Source organism: Sciurus vulgaris (assembly GCF_902686455.1).
Source record: "Sciurus vulgaris genome assembly, chromosome: 1".
In the NCBI taxonomy this organism is placed as follows: Eukaryota; Metazoa; Chordata; class Mammalia; order Rodentia; family Sciuridae; genus Sciurus; species Sciurus vulgaris.
In genome coordinates, this window is record NC_136461.1 from 18,211,510 (window position 1) to 18,227,940 (window position 16,431).

General features: G+C 59.2%; 1 protein-coding gene across 1 annotated transcript; it reads left to right on the forward strand.

Moving 5' to 3' along the window:
- Positions 1 to 573: 573 nt before the first annotated feature.
- On the forward strand, positions 574 to 16,324 carry SELENON (selenoprotein N; the record flags this gene model as incomplete). Its single annotated transcript, XM_079145516.1, has 13 exons — positions 574 to 674; positions 3,129 to 3,261; positions 3,895 to 4,012; positions 6,765 to 6,898; positions 9,415 to 9,624; positions 9,781 to 9,905; positions 10,155 to 10,292; positions 11,556 to 11,637; positions 11,787 to 11,975; positions 12,249 to 12,354; positions 13,282 to 13,394; positions 13,476 to 13,577; positions 15,039 to 16,324. 13 exons carry the CDS (start codon positions 574 to 576, stop codon positions 15,207 to 15,209), a joined length of 1,722 nt encoding a protein of 573 aa, XP_079001642.1. The 3' UTR covers positions 15,210 to 16,324.
- Positions 16,325 to 16,431: the final 107 nt, after the last annotated feature.

Here is a 16,431-nt window from a genome sequence, read left to right on the forward strand (position 1 = left end):
CACCTCCCTCCCTCTGGTAGAATATTCAGCTCCTTGTCCATTTGTCTTCCTTACTTCATCCCTACTGCGTTCCTGGGGCCTAGGAGAGTTCCCAGCACATAGTAGGTTCTCAGCTTATTGTGAGGCTCACCTGGTCCAGGCATGCTTACGCTATTTCTGCCATGTCATTGGCAGCCTCACTTTCCCAGAGTGACACTTCACTCCCAAACACTGGTCTCTTCCGAGGGGGAAGGCAGGGCATTAGGGATGGAACCCAGGGGCACTTTACCACTGAGCCACATCCTCAGTCATTTTTCTTTTTTATTTTGAGACAGGGTCTCATTAAGTTGTTTAGGGCCTGGCTAGGTTGCTGAGTCTGGCCTTGAACTTGGATCCAGCCTCCTGAGCTGCTGCTTATAGACATGCACCACCACACCTGGCTTCACATTCACGTGCTGGTCTAGTCACTGGCCGCCAAGATGTTAGGGGTTGGGTTAGGAGAAACTGCCTATCTCTCCAGGGTCCCAAACAATAGAAGAGAAACAAAAAAAGAAAGCCAAGTGGCCCTCTGCTTGGTTCACTGACCCTGGGGGGATGGAGTGGAAAACTGGAGAGCAGCAGCGCCCCCTGCAGGAGAAACGCTTGTTCCTGTCTAATGAGTCCACCACCGCAGACAACCAGGAAGTAGAAAAACGGTAGGCAGGGTGTGTGTGTGTGTGTGTGTGTGTGTGTGTGTGTGTGTGTGTGTGAGAGAGAGAGAGAGAGAGAGAGAGAGATCAGGTCCTGGAGAGACAAAGCCCCTTGCCTCCTTACTATGGGTGCTATGAGGTCAGGGCCTCCCTCTTCCTGGGTGGGTGGAGTGGCCTGGAGCGTTTGCTGACTCTGCACAAGGACTGTGGGGATCAAAACTTCCCTACCTCCAGGCAGAAGCAGGACAGTGGGAGGAGAGGCCCACACCCAGAAGTCTGCAGCCATGTCTGCATGTCCCTCTCTTCTGGGGACTCCACATTGTCTCAAGGAGAAGGTCCAGACTTTTTTTCAAGCTGGCCAGAGCCCCAGCCTGTCTCTCCTCTCCTCTCCCTTCACACTGCCCCGGGTCCCTCTGCTTGAATCCATGGCCTGTCCTTGCAGTGCCATGGACGCTCCATACCTGTGGACCTCTGCCTCTGCTCTTCCCACCTCCAGAAACGTTCTTCCCCACGGGCTGTGACTGGCCACCTCTGGACCTCCAGTCCGCTGGACCTCTGCTCTGTACAGCCTCTTCTGAGCCCTGCTGACAGTCAAGAGGCCCTGCCTCTGCATGCCTCCCTCTCAGGGCACACAATGGGACAGGGGTCACAGGGCCCACTGACTTGTCTGTAAGAGCAGAGGCCATTTTGTTCTCTGATGGATCCCTGATCTCCAGAAGAGACCGGAGTAGACCTTCAATAAATTTGTTGTTGATGGAAAAATGAATGAGTTCCAAGGAAGCTACTCTACAGGTCCAATCAGAGCCTGGAATCGGAGGCAAGCTCTGCTTGGAAGGGTATGTACCAGGGGGAGACAGGCCTTGCTCCGCGGTCAGTGCCCAGAGCGGCTGTCTCCCAGATCCACTGTCTCCCAGATCCACCCTCTCCTCAAAGGCTCGCTGATCTGAGCCAAGTCTTGTAAACCCGTCCTGCTCTGTGCCCCCTGAACTTTGAGATGTCCTTTCCACACCCCTGCAAGTCCCAGGACATCCCTTTAGCACTGGACAGCAGAGATCAATAGGGTGTTTGCGTCTTTAACAAAAGGCAAATATAAAAGAAAATGTCCCTGGTTTATTTTCCAGGGGCCTTGACTCATGCATCTTCCCCCCTGACCGGTTTTGTGCTGTTAGTTTTCCTTCCTGGTGAAATGGAATAGCATCTGTGGTACTCAGGGTGTCCCCAGACATTAGAATCCTTGGAATCCTTGGGAAGCCAACACCAGATGCCAAGCCCTCAGTGGCCCCTGGGAGGACATGGGGCCAGGACACAGGGCAGGGTCAGTGTGGAGCACCTGCCATGGGCCACGCCCTGCATAGGTGCTGAGAAGGCCGGGCCCTGCCTGCATGGCAGTCGAGGCCCGTTGCCAAGGACAGAAGCAGCAGTAGAGGCTTGCCCACCGCTCCCAGCTCAGTCAGGAGGGCCATTCCCTGTGATGCCTGAGAGCCGGATGGCAACAGATTTGGACTCAGAGAGACCCAGAGGCCAGCGCTCAGCCTCCTTCATTTAAAAAGGAAATAAGTAATCCTTACCCCATCAGGTGGCCCGACCAAAATGAGATAATGCCATAAATCACCCAATTTGTCTGACACATAGAAGCGACTTGTAGACCTGACAGGTGGAAATTTTCACCTGGAAATTGGCAGTGATCTCCAAGGAGTGCTGTTTCCGCCCCTGGGTCAAGTGACAGAGTCACCCACGGCCTCCAGGGACCTGAATATAATGGAACGGAGCCTGGCAGGAACCGGGACTTTCTGGGCATTGACAGCCAGGGAAATATTTTTTCAAACTCCACTGGCCTCCATTCCCAAGAACCTCCTGCAAGCATGCCAAGCATTCTCCAGATAAACCAGTCCTGTGCCATGCCCGGTCCCAGAGGCGAGGGTGCCTAGTAACTCACAGAGTCCTACCACCGCCCGGGTCTGCAGTCTGCACATCCCACCAGCTGCTAGACCACAGACCTGTCCTCCGATGGCCTCCCTCCTCCCTGTCAACGGAGGCGGACCCGAGGCCCTGGTGGCCCAAAGGTGCTGCGGGACACCTGGGGTTCTCCCACAGGCGGCCCCAGCCCCTTCTCTGTCCCTGCCCCAGCCTCTGGGCTGCGCAGGCAAAATGGACCCCAAGGCCTGGTCTGGGTTCGGGTAGGGACATCCAGGAAGGAGGCGGGACGCAGGTAGGGGCCTGGGGAACAGGGTGGTCCCTTCGCCCGCCCCGCCCCCCGCGCCACGACCACGCCCTCCGGCCCCGCCCCGGCCCCGCCCCGGCCTCCGTGCCCCGCCCCTGCCTGCTCGCCCCGGCCCGGCCCCGCCCAGCGCGGCCCGTTATCAGGCGCCCGGGTCGCCGCCATCCGCAGCCATGGGCCGGGCCCGGCCAGGGGAACGCGGGGCCGCCGGAGCATCCCCGGCCCTGTCCGTTCCGCCCTAGCATTCCGGTGCGGTCCGCCGCGCCCGGCGCCCGGGCGCTTCCTCGGAGCCCTGTCTGGCCTCCGTCCGCCGCCGCCGCCGCTGCCGGGCCCTGCCTGCTCCTCCTCGCCGAGGCCCAGGCGGCCGCGCGCCAGGTCGGCCGGGAACGCGGGGCGCTGCGCCGGGCGGGAGGGAGGGGACCCGGCGCGGGGATGGAGGCAGGAGCGGAGGGAGGACGCGGGCAGGACGGCGGGGCGGGCGGGAGGGAGGACGGGGCTCCGGGCTCAGCAGACTTGGAAGGGCTGTGGGGCGGAGGTGGAAGACTGGCCGGGGAGAGCCAGGGGCTGGGGCTGGAGCGGGCAGTGGAGAGGGGCGCCCTGGACAGTGACAGCAGACAAAGGCAGAGTGGAGCTGGGACGGAAGGAATCTGGAAGGGGGCCGGGGGAGCAGAGATGTGGGAAGGGAAGCAGGAGAGGACAGTGGCAAGAAGTGGGTGAAGCAGGACAGGGCCAGATGGAGGGGGTCAGGAAGGTGGGGATAGAGGCAGATGGAGAGGGACTCAGTGGACAGCAGATGAAGGCAGAGTGAAGCAGGGACAGGGCAACTGGAAAGGGGACAGGGGACTCAGGGCAGTTCAGGGATGACATTTGGACAAATGGACTGGGAAGTATGGAGAGACCCCTGGAAGAGGTGGCCGGAGCTGCTGCATCAGCAAGCAGTTCCTGTTTGGGAATAGGGAGATTGGGGCATCTAACCGGGGCTCAGCCCAGCGCCTTCCTCCCCAGCAGGAGTCAGCACGCAAGGCCCTGGGGACAGAAGGCCTCTTTCTCTTTTCCTCGCTGGACACTGACGGAGACATGTACATCAGCCCTGAGGAGTTCAAACCCATTGCTGAAAAACTGACAGGTACCAGAGAGGCTGGGGGCTGGGAGGCGGGCCACTCATTGGAGCAGCACCTCTAGTGGAAGAACACAGTGGTCTCTGGGGCCATGGGCCTCTGGCTCTGGCTCTGGCACTGTTGTCTGTCCCCACATTTGTTAATAATAGTACTAGTTAGCATTCCTTGACTACCTCCTGGTGCCACTGGTCCCTTTAGCACTTCCCCTGGTTTTTTCTTTAAACCTCACAGTAGCCGGGAGAGATGGACACTCAGGATCCTGATGTCTGTAATTTGGGAGACCACTGGTGGGTTTACCTACTTGCCCAAGCTAGAAGAGTGGAGAGCTGGATTAGAACCTGGCCGTCTGGCTCCAGGGTCCTGCACGAGCTCGTAGGTTTGATGGTCCCAGATGTATGCAAAGTGACCTATATTTAGCAGTCCATAGACAGGAGCTGTGACTGTCACTGACCTGAATCTCAGCCTTGGTGCTTTTAGAGCACCTTGCTGTCCATCTTTGTCTAGCTACAACTAGTGGTTAGATGAGGAGCTGAAACTCTTCTTTTCCCCCACTGGTGCTGGAGATGTGGAGCCCGGGCCTCACACACACACTCGGCAAGCACTTCACTGCTGAGCTACACTCCACGCCAGAGGGGCTAACACATTCCTGTTTGTCGCACAGCTCCACCACTGTCCCAACTCTACGTCCATTTCCCTCCAACCTCTTATGACATTTCTCCAACTTATGGTCTTGGGCACCCAGTTGTTACCCACTTGTTCTCACCCATTGAGAGCCAGGAGACAGATGCCAGCTGCCTCGCGGGTAGAAGTACCAGAGCACTATCATGGCTTCTGGGTTTCAGGGATGAGTGGTGAGTGACCTGTGGTCACTGGTAGAGGAGGAAGGTCAGGTGAAAATGCAAATCTGCTGCAATGGCCTTGTATCCATGTCCCTCAGGGGCAGGCAGTTCTGCTATGAACGCGGGTGAGCAGGTCAAAGGCCATCCGTTCTGACTTGGCCTTGACCTCTTACTCTGCATGTGCTCCCTGAGCCTCTGCACAGCCACCTCCTTGTCCTTTTTTATGGCCAGAGAGCCACAGTTCCCTCATAATGACATGTTAGCAAAGCTTGCTGGGCTCAGGAGCACTTTATATTTATTTTTTCCACATAAATTTCCATCAATGGAAAAGCATACCTTCATTGCCTCTAGACTGTGAGTGCAAAAACGGATGATGTTTTGTGAAATCAAAGAGTAAATGTGCAATAGACAAATGAACTCTAAGCAAGAAATAGAGGCAAACAGTTCTCTGTAGTTGGTAGAGTTAAAAGTGTATGTAATTTTCTGCTTTATGCCTTACAGTTCTTATAAATTGCCCATAATGAACAAGTGTTACAATTCAGGAATTAACCTTTTATTAAAAAATAAATAAAGGGCTATAAAATGCTGAGGGTGTGGTGTTTTGTTGCGGTGCTGGGATTGAACCCAGAACCTTGTGCAAGATAGGCATGCACTGCGCCACTAAGCTACACCCAGACCATTTAGTTTTAAGAAATGGGATCTCACTGTGTTGCCTAGGCTGGCCTCAAATCCTGGCCTCAAATGATCCCCCTGCCTCAGCTTCCTGGATACCTGGGACTGCACCAGCAAGCCCTGCTAACTTGAGTATTATTCTTAACCATTTTCTGTGGTACCACTACAATGATTGAGTAAGGAAGGCGGACTAGTAACCCTGCATTTTCTTACCGCTCTCTTCCTCTCAAGTTTCCAGACTGCTATTTAGAAAGTTTTACCACGTTGACTTACAAATAGAGAAATAATCAGTGATCCTCCCCTAACCCTCTGCCTCCAAGTGCTGTAGCACGGAACTACATCCACAGCCCAATAATGGTGATTTTCTAGAACACAGATTCACATCTGGAGCAGCTGGGAGTGCTAATTAAAAGGGCAGTTTCCTGCTTCTATCCCTGTAAGGTTCTGACTCAGTGGGTTCCAGGTGAGTTCCAGGCACCTGCTCTGAAGAGGCTTCTGGGTGATTCTGAGCGCCTCTGGTTGAGAGCTGCTTGTGATGCACCCATTCAGCCTGCCAGCAGGTCACGAAGTCACCAGATGCCAGGCTTCTTCTGTGCCTGGAACCTGCCCTGGAGAGCAGACAGGACAGCTCCGCCTATTCCCGGCTGCAGGGCCTAGTGTCCATTCCTCCCGAAACCGGCTTCCTTTCTCCTAAGCCCTGGTCATCACCCCCTCTGCGCCGAAGGATGACAGACTTGGCAAGTGTCTAAGCAGAAGACCCGAGAATCGAGTTCAGCCGCTGCCAGACCAGCCCTCCTTGTATAGAGGGCAACCAGGTCACCCAGACAGCAGGGTGAGAGGGTCTCCTTCCTCCATCCATTGCTCTTGCCATGACACCAACCATAGCCGGATTCGATTTCTTGCCTTTGTACTTTACTCTGATTTCCTTGACTGAGCCCCTTGCAGTCCCCCAAGATGCAGAAGAGGGTCATGAGCAATCATGATTGAGGGTAAAACAGGCCTGGGTTTGAATCCTGACTCCCTGACTACCTGGCTTTGTGATCCTGGGGAAGTGACTTCACCTCCCTGATCCTCCACTTTCTCCTTTGTAAAATGGAGCTGGTGATAATGTGGTTCTCTGCCTCTGGCGGTTGTTAAGTACTATCCCTGCTCCGAACCTTGCTCTCCTTGTCATCTGCTGGGGTGTCCTGAGAGAAGTGAGGCCCTGTAGCCTAAGGGCAGGACCTCTGCAGCCATCTGTGTCTCACAGGGTCAACACCTGCCACCAGCTACGAGGAGGAGGAGCTGACCCCTGACCCCACCGAGGAGACGCTCACCATAGAAGCCCGATTCCAACCTCTGCTCCCAGAGACTATGACCAAGAGCAAAGATGGGTTCCTGGGGGTGAGTCGGGGCAGGGGCGGCCCCACGCACAGGACCACAGAGAGCAGGACCACCTGTAAGGGCTCCCTGCTGAGGACCACTCTGTCCTTCCCTCCTTCCTTCCTGTCAGCTCCCACTGCGCCAAGCCCCCTGCCGGGCCCCAGGGTCCCAAACCTTGATGCTGTTTCTGCTGTCCACGTTCGCAGTCTGGTGGGGAGCAGGACGGAAGCATGAGCCCTCACCCCAGGTGGGGGAGTCTGGGGCGGCTCATTGGAGGGAGTGACACCGGGCAGAGGCCCGCCATTTGGGCAGAGGGTTCAGCCTTACGGTCAGCCGGTGCAGCTGAGCCCGGGATGCAGCTGCCCCACTGTCCCTGGTGACCTGCTCAGCGGCTTTCCCCCAGGCCTCTCAATGGGTGCCGGGAATCCGACTGGTGCTCTGCTGAAGGCCAGTGAACTAGACCTGGGTTCAGACCCTAGCAGGGGCTGTGGGGAGGGTGGGGAGGAGGAGAAGGTAGGAGGAGGAGATGCTGGCCAGCCCCCCGCCTGACTGTGTGAGCCCATCATGTGGGCCAAAGCCACTGCCACCCTGCCCGCCCTCCACCCCCTCCTGCCAGCTCCTCTCACTGTCCTTCCTTCCTTCCTTCCTTCCTTCCTTCCTTCCTTCCTGCCTTCCCTCCTGCCTTCCTTCCTGCCTGCCTGCCTTCCTGCCTTCCTTCCTTCCTCCCTTCTTACCTGCCTTCCTGCTTGCCTTCCTGCCTTCCTGCCTGCCTGTCTTCCAAATCACTGGCCTACCTTTCAGCAGTGAGCCTTCTCCTGTGCTGTTCCCTGTGCCACGAACAACCTTTTCTTTGCCCAGGTTATGCCTGCTTAGCTGAAATGTCATCATAGCATGAACCAGAGCTGAAGGCAGAAAGTACCAGGCCAGTCGGCTGAGGCCGAGGGATGGAGTGGCTGGATCTGGGGCACATGCAAGGGCATCCTAGTCGGTGGGCTGGGAGAGAAGCTGCAGACGGCGAAGGGTCTTGCTGCCTGGCTTTGGCCTTTGTTCTGCAGGAGCAAAATACCACTGCCGATTTTGGAATGAGAGAGTCCCCTCAGCAGCTGCCTGCTCTCCCAGCCGGGCATGTGGCTAGCACAGGCAGGGGTGGGGACAAGCGGACCCATTCCTGGAGTGGGAGGAGGTGGAGTGGGTGAGCAAGGGCAGCCCGGAGGATGCTGGGAAATGCAGGAAGGGCAGGTGTGGCTGCTGATGGAGCAGGAGGGGGAGGACTCACTGCTGGCTGGTGACCAGCGTGTGGTGGGCCACCTGCCCAAGCAGGAACTATAGGAGTGGAGAAAAATGACACCAGTTTGGAAAAGTCGAAGTTGAGGTGCCCAGGGGATGTCCTGAAAGTCCAGTGAGTGGCTGGAAGCTCAGGTCTGACGTCACAGGAAGTCCTGGGGTGGAGGGAGGGCTGACAGCGATGGCAGCCCTGCAGGCAGGTCCCCCAGAGTGGAGAGGATGGGGGGGCAGGCACCTGGAGCACACCTGCTCTCACAGGGAAAACAGCAGAGGTGGCACTTCTTCCTAGCAGAGTTCACAGACCCAGGGCCCCTCTCTGGCTTCCGCCTGCAGGACTGGCAGGTGGGCAGGCCACTGGCCTCACACAGCCGGCCCTGCTTTGGGAACGTGCTTGTTCAGTCCAGCCCCAGGAGCACACACGGCCGCTGCCCTCCCATGGAGCCTGGCTTCTGGAGGCGGGGAGGAGAGGAGATGGGCAGCTCCCTGGTGGCTGAGCTCCCCCGGGGGTGCCAGGCACTCACTGTCCTGGTGGCTGAAGCCTCAAGGGGACATGATTCCTGCCTGCACCCCATAAACACAAGAGGAGCAAAGGCTGATGGCATCCCTGCTGCCCCAGGGTCCTGCCTCTGAGCTGCAGGTGATAAGCAGACAGCCCTGTGGTTTCTGACCCAGCCTCCCTCCTGCCACCAGCTCATCAGATGGTGGGGCTGGGCTTAGGGAAGGCCTTTCCCCAGGTCCCCAGCCAGGGTGGAGCAGACCACCCTTGAGGCAGGGCCCTCTCTAGAGATGGCCTTCCTTCCTCTTCCCTGTGGCCTCACCCTGCTCTTGATTAGAGAGTTTATCCAAAAGATGGTTACCAGCCTCCCTCATCAGACTCCAAAATCGAACTCTGATCTCAGTAGTGGGACATCAGCCCCAGGGTGGAGGCGAGGCTCACGGGATCAGATAGTAGAAAGGAAGGTTGGGGAGAGTAGGCAGCCTGGAGTTCGTCTGCTGGCCCATGAGGCCCATGAGGCCCAGCTCCACCACGGGTTCCAGTCCTGGGCAGTCCCCCAGCTGCTCTGGCCTGGGCTGTTCCCCGGGTGGCTGGTGGGCACTGCTCTAGCTGGGGACCTGTCAGGGGTTAGCCTCTCTCTGGCAGAACAGGGCCAAGCTTATGGCCTGTCCCCTTGGCCTGTGGTCCGGCTCAGGGGTCCAGGGAACCCCAGAGCTGTGGTTTTCGGCACCCAGAACTTTGGCCTCACCCACCCCAGGTCTCCCGCCTCGCCCTGTCCGGCCTCCGCAGCTGGACGGCGGCCGCATCGCCCAGTGCAGTGTTTGCAGCCCGCCACTTCCAGCCCTTCCTTCCCCCTCGCGGTCAGGAGCTGGGCGAGCCCTGGTGGATCGTCCCCAGCGAGCTGAGCGTCTTCACCGGCTATCTGTCCAACAACCGCTTTTACCCACCGCCGCCCAAGGGCAAGGAGGTGAGGGCAGCCGTGGTGAGACGGGGCCCTGCCCATCTGCACTCGACCCCCTCACCCCAGGGCCCCGGGCCTTCAGATCCGGGGCGGACCTTACCCAGCCTTTCCGGGCCAGCAGGGCTAGGCAGTCAGCCTGGGGTCTCCACTGCTATCCCCCAGGTCATCATCCACCGGCTCCTGAGCATGTTCCACCCTCGGCCCTTCGTGAAGACCCGCTTTGCCCCTCAGGGGGCTGTGGCCTGCCTGACCGCCATCAGTGATTCCTACTACACCGTGATGTTCCGGTGAGCACCCCTGCGGTGGCGAGCAACTTCAGGGCATTGCAGAAGGTATAGTGCTGGCCAGGGAGGGCCTGGCCTGAGGGCCGCAGCTCCACCGCTTCCTGCCTGTGGCCTCGGGCTCTCTGGATCAGCACAGCAGTGTCCACAGGGCCGTGTCCTCCTCCGCCCACCACCGTCCAGCCTTCTCCCACAAGACTCCCAGGACTGGGGGAAGCTAGGGGAGCTCTGGCTTAGCAGACTCTGTTCCCCCAGGATCCACGCCGAGTTCCAGCTCAGTGAGCCTCCGGACTTCCCCTTCTGGTTCTCCCCGGGCCAGTTCACGGGCCACATCATCCTCTCCAAAGATGCCGCCCATGTCCGTGACTTCCGGCTCTTCGTGCCCAATCACAGGTGGGAGCGGGGTCTGGCCCAGCCTCGGCACCCAGCTGCGGTCCATCCCTTCCCAACTCTGGCACTCAAAGCAGAGCTGTCCAGAGGCACCCTGCACTCTGCCCCTTCCCTTGCGCCTCAGGGCCACCTCTTGCGAGGGGCCTGGAGCTGTTGTGGAAGGAGGCTGTGGGCAGCAGCTGACAGGGCACTCACTGGGCCTGGCCTCCACCCACTGCGGCAGCTGCAGCCTCTCCCTAAAGCTGCTGCCTCCCCGCCTGTCCTCCGAGGCTGACAGACCCGTAACCACTGCCTGCTCACGCCACCCAGGGGAAGGCCAGCAGCTGGCAGGACCCCTGCTGGGGAGTCCAGGAAGGCTTCCCAGAGGAAGCGACATCTAAGTAGAGACCTGGGGCAGAAGAGAGTTCCAGACAGAGGAAGAGCACATGTGAAGGTCCGCACACCGGCCCTCCATTGGCACAGGGCCTTCCGGGACAACGCTGTGCTACCAGCTGCCTGTCCACCTCATCTGCTCAGGGTCAGCCACCCATCAGCAGCACAGGGGACCTGGGAAGGCCTGACTTCAAGAAATTCCTCTGTGATAGCAAGTGGCCACTTAGTGGGCTTCTCTCCCTCTCCAGAGAGGTAGGGCAGGGACACCCAGGCCAGGGGGAGAGTGAGCAGGAAGCACAGCTGCCACCCGCCCCCAGCAAGGAGCGCCGGCCCTTCCGGTTGAGCCCAGGCTGGGGAGGCCGCCAGGCAGTCGGGGCGAGAGTCCTGGACTGGAGGAAAGGACAGACATCCAGCACCCAGCTCACCTGCGCCTGCTCACCTGCGCCTCCTCACCTGCAGCAGAGGTGCTCGGTCATCAGCCCTGGGGCGCCCCCAGGCGGCAGATCTGCAGATTGCACTTATCAGGCTGCCTGCCGCCCACTGGAGCTGGCAAACCGCCCAGTGCCTGTTTTTCGCTCCTGCCCTGCTCTGTCCTGCAGCAGGCATTGGCCATCCCTCTGCCCTGAAGGTCATGGGCAGCACATGAGGTGTGCTGTGGAAGCCCCTCGTGAGCTGTCCAGGGCGGTGCCCGTGGCTGTGGTTGCAGTGACTCAGGAGGGGCAGCCTGGGGAAAGGAGAGGTCCCAGGCTCTGGGCTCAGAATCCCAGTGGCTCCGAGGCCACAGATTCACCGTGCAAAGCCTCAGTGTCCTCATCTGTAAAATGGGCAGCTCGTGCTAAGCAGGGTGTATAGGTGATGGGCTTGGATGATAGTGCTCTGCCCTGGCCATCCCAGGTCTTTGAACGTGGACATGGAGTGGCTGTACGGGGCCAGTGAGAGCAGCAGCATGGAGGTGGACATCGGCTACATACCCCAGGTGAGCACACAGGTGATCCCCACCAGGTAGCTGCACTGCGGGCCCTGCCCTCCCCAGGGCCTCAGCTCCCACCTCTGTGCTGAGTGCGGTGTCCCTGAAGGTCTGAGGGCCCAGGTCTGGGCATCCCTCATGGCTGACCTCTGGTCCAGATGGAGCTTGAAGCCATGGGCCCCTCGGTGCCCTCAGTGATCCTGGACGAGGATGGCAACGTGATCGACAGCCGCCAGCCCTCGGGGGAGCCCCTCCAGTTTGTGTTTGAGGAGATCAGGTGGCAGCAGGAACTGAGCTGGGAGGAGGCCGCCCGGCGTCTGGAGGTGGCCATGTACCCCTTCAAGAAGGTGAGGCTGGGCAGGCGGAGGCCAAGCCAGACTGCGTGGCTGAGGTGGAGCTGTGGAGGAGGAATGTGGGCAGGCAGGTTGCTGGGGCTGCAGCCAGGGCAGGTGGCCTCCCTGGCCAGGAGCAGTGTCCCCAGCCCAGCAGCACCCTCCACACCCCTGCAGACATGGGCCTAAACATGTGCATGCACGCAAACACACTCACGCCATGCACATCCACGCAACCAACACGCTGTGCTCACAGCCCGGAACGGCTCTGTTGCGGTTTGACCCTAGGTCACCTACCTGCCATTCACGGAGGCCTTTGACCGAGCCAAGGCCGAGAACAAGCTGGTGCACTCGATCCTCCTGTGGGGGGCCCTGGACGACCAGTCCTGCTGAGGTGAGGAGGCTGGGCAGCTCTAAGGGAAGCAGCGGGGGCCTCACTTAGAGTGGGGGGCGGGAAGCCGGGGCACAGGCTGCCCTGCTGGAGCCAGTGGGACTCCACCTGGGGCAGAGGGAGGGCCCTGCACACTGGGCTCAAACTCAGCCATTTTCGGTGTCGTGACCTTGGCGGAGTAAAGACCTGAGCCTCGGTTTTCTCCTCAGTGCAGGTGGGATAACACGCTCACCTCCCAGAGCTGTAAGACCATGTGGACGCGCCATGCTGTAAAGTGATGTCCGCACTGAGGGAGGTGGTGCCGAGGCTGGGCTGGGCTTCTTATTCAGGAAGTCCACCTGAGACCTGCAGGAGCCCAGCAGTGGGTTCGGACAGGAGTAAACATGCCCTGCCTCCATCTGCTCCCTCAGCAAACATTCTGGGCACCTGGTGTGCCAAGGGGTAGGCCAGGCACTGGCAGCCCACAGTGTAGTGCAAAGGCAGATGTGGAACAAGTAAGCACAAGTATGGTGAGTGTTGTGCCAGGCAAGGGCCAGACTGGTACAAGAGCATGGCAGGGGGTCAAAGAAGGTGGAGAAAGTGACATTTAAGCTGAAACATTGAAGGATGATTAGGAGTTTTGTCAGGTTGCAGGAGAAAGAGGGTTCTGTGTAGAACAGCTTGTACAAAGGCCCTGGGGCACACAGAGTTCAGTGAATCTATGAAGGTGTTACTGTCTTCAATCCCTGGGCCGGGTAGAACCCACCCCAAATCTGAACCCAGATGTCAGTGTGTGGTTGATGTTAATCCCAACTACCATTTATTCAGCACTTACCCATTGAATCTGTAACTTCACCTGGATGCAGAGACCATTCTTCAGTCTATGAGGCTTACTCAAAGCAAGATCGTTGCTGATAGAAAACCCCAGTAAGACATGGTCTACCTGCACAGGTTCAGGGCGGACTCTCCGGGAGACTGTCCTGGAAAGTTCGCCCATCCTTGCCCTCCTCAACGAGAGCTTCATCAGCACCTGGTCCCTGGTGAAGGAGCTCGAGGACCTGCAGGTGAGTGGAGGAAGCGGCCTGTGGGAGCCCCCGGGACAGTGCTGCGGGCCCAGATATCAGGAGCGTGCACTGTCCCCACAGAGCAACCAGGAGAACCCGTCCCACAGGCAGCTGGCTGGCCTGCACCTGGAGAAGTACAGCTTCCCGGTGGAGATGATGATCTGCCTGCCCAACGGCACTGTGGTAGGCCCGGGGCCCGGGGCAGTGGGCAGGGGCACAGCTGTGCAGGCTCCTCGGGCACCACCTCGGGCCGTGAAGCCTTGAGCTGGTCTCTTAGCCAGTCTGAACCTCGCCATTCACAGCTCGGAGCTGCCATGCGGGCTAGGACACTCTGGCGAGAGTGGGCCCTCGACAGCCTTTGGGGCTGCAGGGCAGTGAGCAGCCCAGTAGTGCGTCAGCACATCCCCGATGAAGGAGACCGGTTGAGTGGACAGAAGCCCAGCCTGGAGGGAAGCTCCTCCAACCATTACCGCTGGCCCTGGCCCTGGGGGTGGGGCAGCAGGAGCAGGGCCCTGTGGCCAAGAGGACCAGGGGAGGGCCTGGCCTGAGCCAAGCGTCCAGACCCTACTTCTGAGGGCCCTCCCGTGGCCTCGTCCACGTCCTCACCACAGCTCTGGAGGTGGATGATCGTCAGCATCCTGGCTGTGTGTCTTCCGTGCTGGGGATTAAAACGGGGTGTCGTACGTGCCAGGCAAATGCCCTTCCGCTAAGCTACATCCCCAGCTCTTGTTTACAATTTAATTTGAGACAAGGTCTCACTAGGTTTTCCAGGCTGCTCTCAGACTTGTGATCCTCCCGCTCCAGCCTCCTGAGTCCCTGGGATCCCAGGCGTGCACCGTGGAATGCCCACTTCAGTGCCCATTTTACAAACCAAGAGAGCGGGGCACAGACATTTCAGAGGCTCAAAACTTTCTGAAAGCTGCAGACAAATAGGAAGAGCAGGTGTTTTGGAAGTAGGTTTACCTGCGAGCCTCAGAAGCTCCAGCTCCCCTGCTGGAAGCCACCCTCGTCCTCGGGTCCCACGGCTAGCTGGTGCCACTCTGCTTATTGTAGGAGGGTGGTCCGCTGCCTCCAGTTCCCAGGCTGGGGGTGGTCCGAGGGCAGGAACTGGGGCTGGTGTGGAGGAGGTGTCCATGAGAGGCTGGTGAGGACAGGGCAGCGGGCAGGAGGCTGAAACTGTCAGGGACCAGGGAGGAAAGGCCTGGGGGTCAGCCAGGCAGCCCACACCATCACTGGCTCCCACCACGTGAAGCCTACTGCAGGCCAGCGTCCTGGGGTCACCAAGATGAGCAGACAGGGCTCTGTCCGGCGGGCACTGTCTCACTGGTCAGTGGGTTGGGCAGGTGGTCAGTCTGTCAGTTGTTCCGTTTGTTCGTTCACTTACCAGGCACCCACTTGTGCCAGGCTCTTTGCAGAAAGGTCAAGAAACTGCCCTGCCGCATGGTGCTCACTGGGTAGAGCAAGAGGCAGATGGGAAGCAGGCCATGGGGTGCTGGGCATTTTGATGGAAGTGACCGTGGGGTCCTGGGGTCCCAGGAGCAGGGAGAGCCCATGGCGGAGGCTTGCGAGTGGCTGCTTCTCCTGAGCCAGCACGGGCAGCAGAGCCCAGGGCCTCCCAGCTCTCCTCACACAGCCTTCTCCCAGGTCCACCACATCAATGCCAACTACTTCCTGGACATCACCTCCATGAAACCTGAGGATGTCGAGAACAACGTCTTCAGCTTCTCTTCCACCTTTGAAGACCCGTCCACAGCCACCTACATGCAGTTCTTGAAGGAGGGACTCAGGCGCGGCCTGCCCCACCTCCATCCCTAGTGTCTGCTAGGCTGGTGGGAAGCCAGGCTGGGTGGGACCTGGTGGACAGGCCCCACGTGCCTCAGAGCCAGAGTGGACCTTGGCCCGTTTCAGACTTGAGACCCTCCTCATGCCCACTCCACTCCTCGGCTGCTTTGTGGGCTTGAAGTCAGCTGAGGGCAGCCACCCTATCTTTGCCTCAATGACATGGGTAGATAAGAGGCGGTCTGAGCTGATGGGGCCAATGAACTGTGATCTCTGGTGCCACCATCCGCCCTTCCCTACCCATTCTCCAGGTGCCGCTTGGGCTCTCCCAACGAGGGCCCCTGACCTCCCTGGACCTCCCCGACCCTGGCCCCGTGGGGAGGAGTGGCTGAGGAAGACGGGGGCCCTCCTCTCCTGAAGGAAGCACCAAGGACCTGGCCAGGGACCAGGCTGTCTGCAGAGCTTCCTTCCTGCCATACCCTGGGCTGCTCTCCTGTGCTTGATGTCCCCAGCTGGGGTCAGGCTCAGCTGGAGACAGCCTTCTGGAGCCTGCGTGCAGGGCCCTCCTGCAGGTGGAAACCCCCTGTGGCTCTGCCGCTCTCCAGACGGCGGGACAGACCTGACAGCAGGGCTCCCGAACCTAATTAGGGGCCAGGGAGTTTATGGTGAAGCAGGATCCTGCCTGAGGCCCAGGGCTAGGGCTCTCCCACCACCTGCCCAGCACAGGGTCACAGCAGGACTGCTAGAGCCAGTGTCCCCATCACATCTCTTACCCCACAGACCCTGACTCCATAGAAATGTAGCCCAGCCAAAGAACGGCCTCCCCCAGAGCCAGCGCTGTCCCGGCCACCAGGGGTTCCTCAGACCAGCTCGTCTATCCCTGGGTGGCCACTGACTCTCCTTGGCCACTCTCGAGGCCTTGGTCCACTTCCTGAGCCACTGACCACAGCCAGTCTTTTTTTATACATGGGACAAAAGTGTTTTTATATGAACTTTCTCACATTTTATAGGTATTTTTTATAACCCCAGTGCTGAGGAGAAAGGGGCACGGGCTTCCCCAGCAGCCGCCCATGACGGCTGGATCCGAAATCCTGGATGGGTCCAGCTTGATGTCCCTGCAGTTGCGCGTGTGGGAAGAACGTCCCTCCCTTTGTCCTCCAGCTGTTGAAAACATCCTCAGAGGATCAGAATACCCCAGCTCTCTCCCGCCCGCCCTCCACCAGGCCCGGGAGCACCTGGGACTTACTTCCATTAAAGC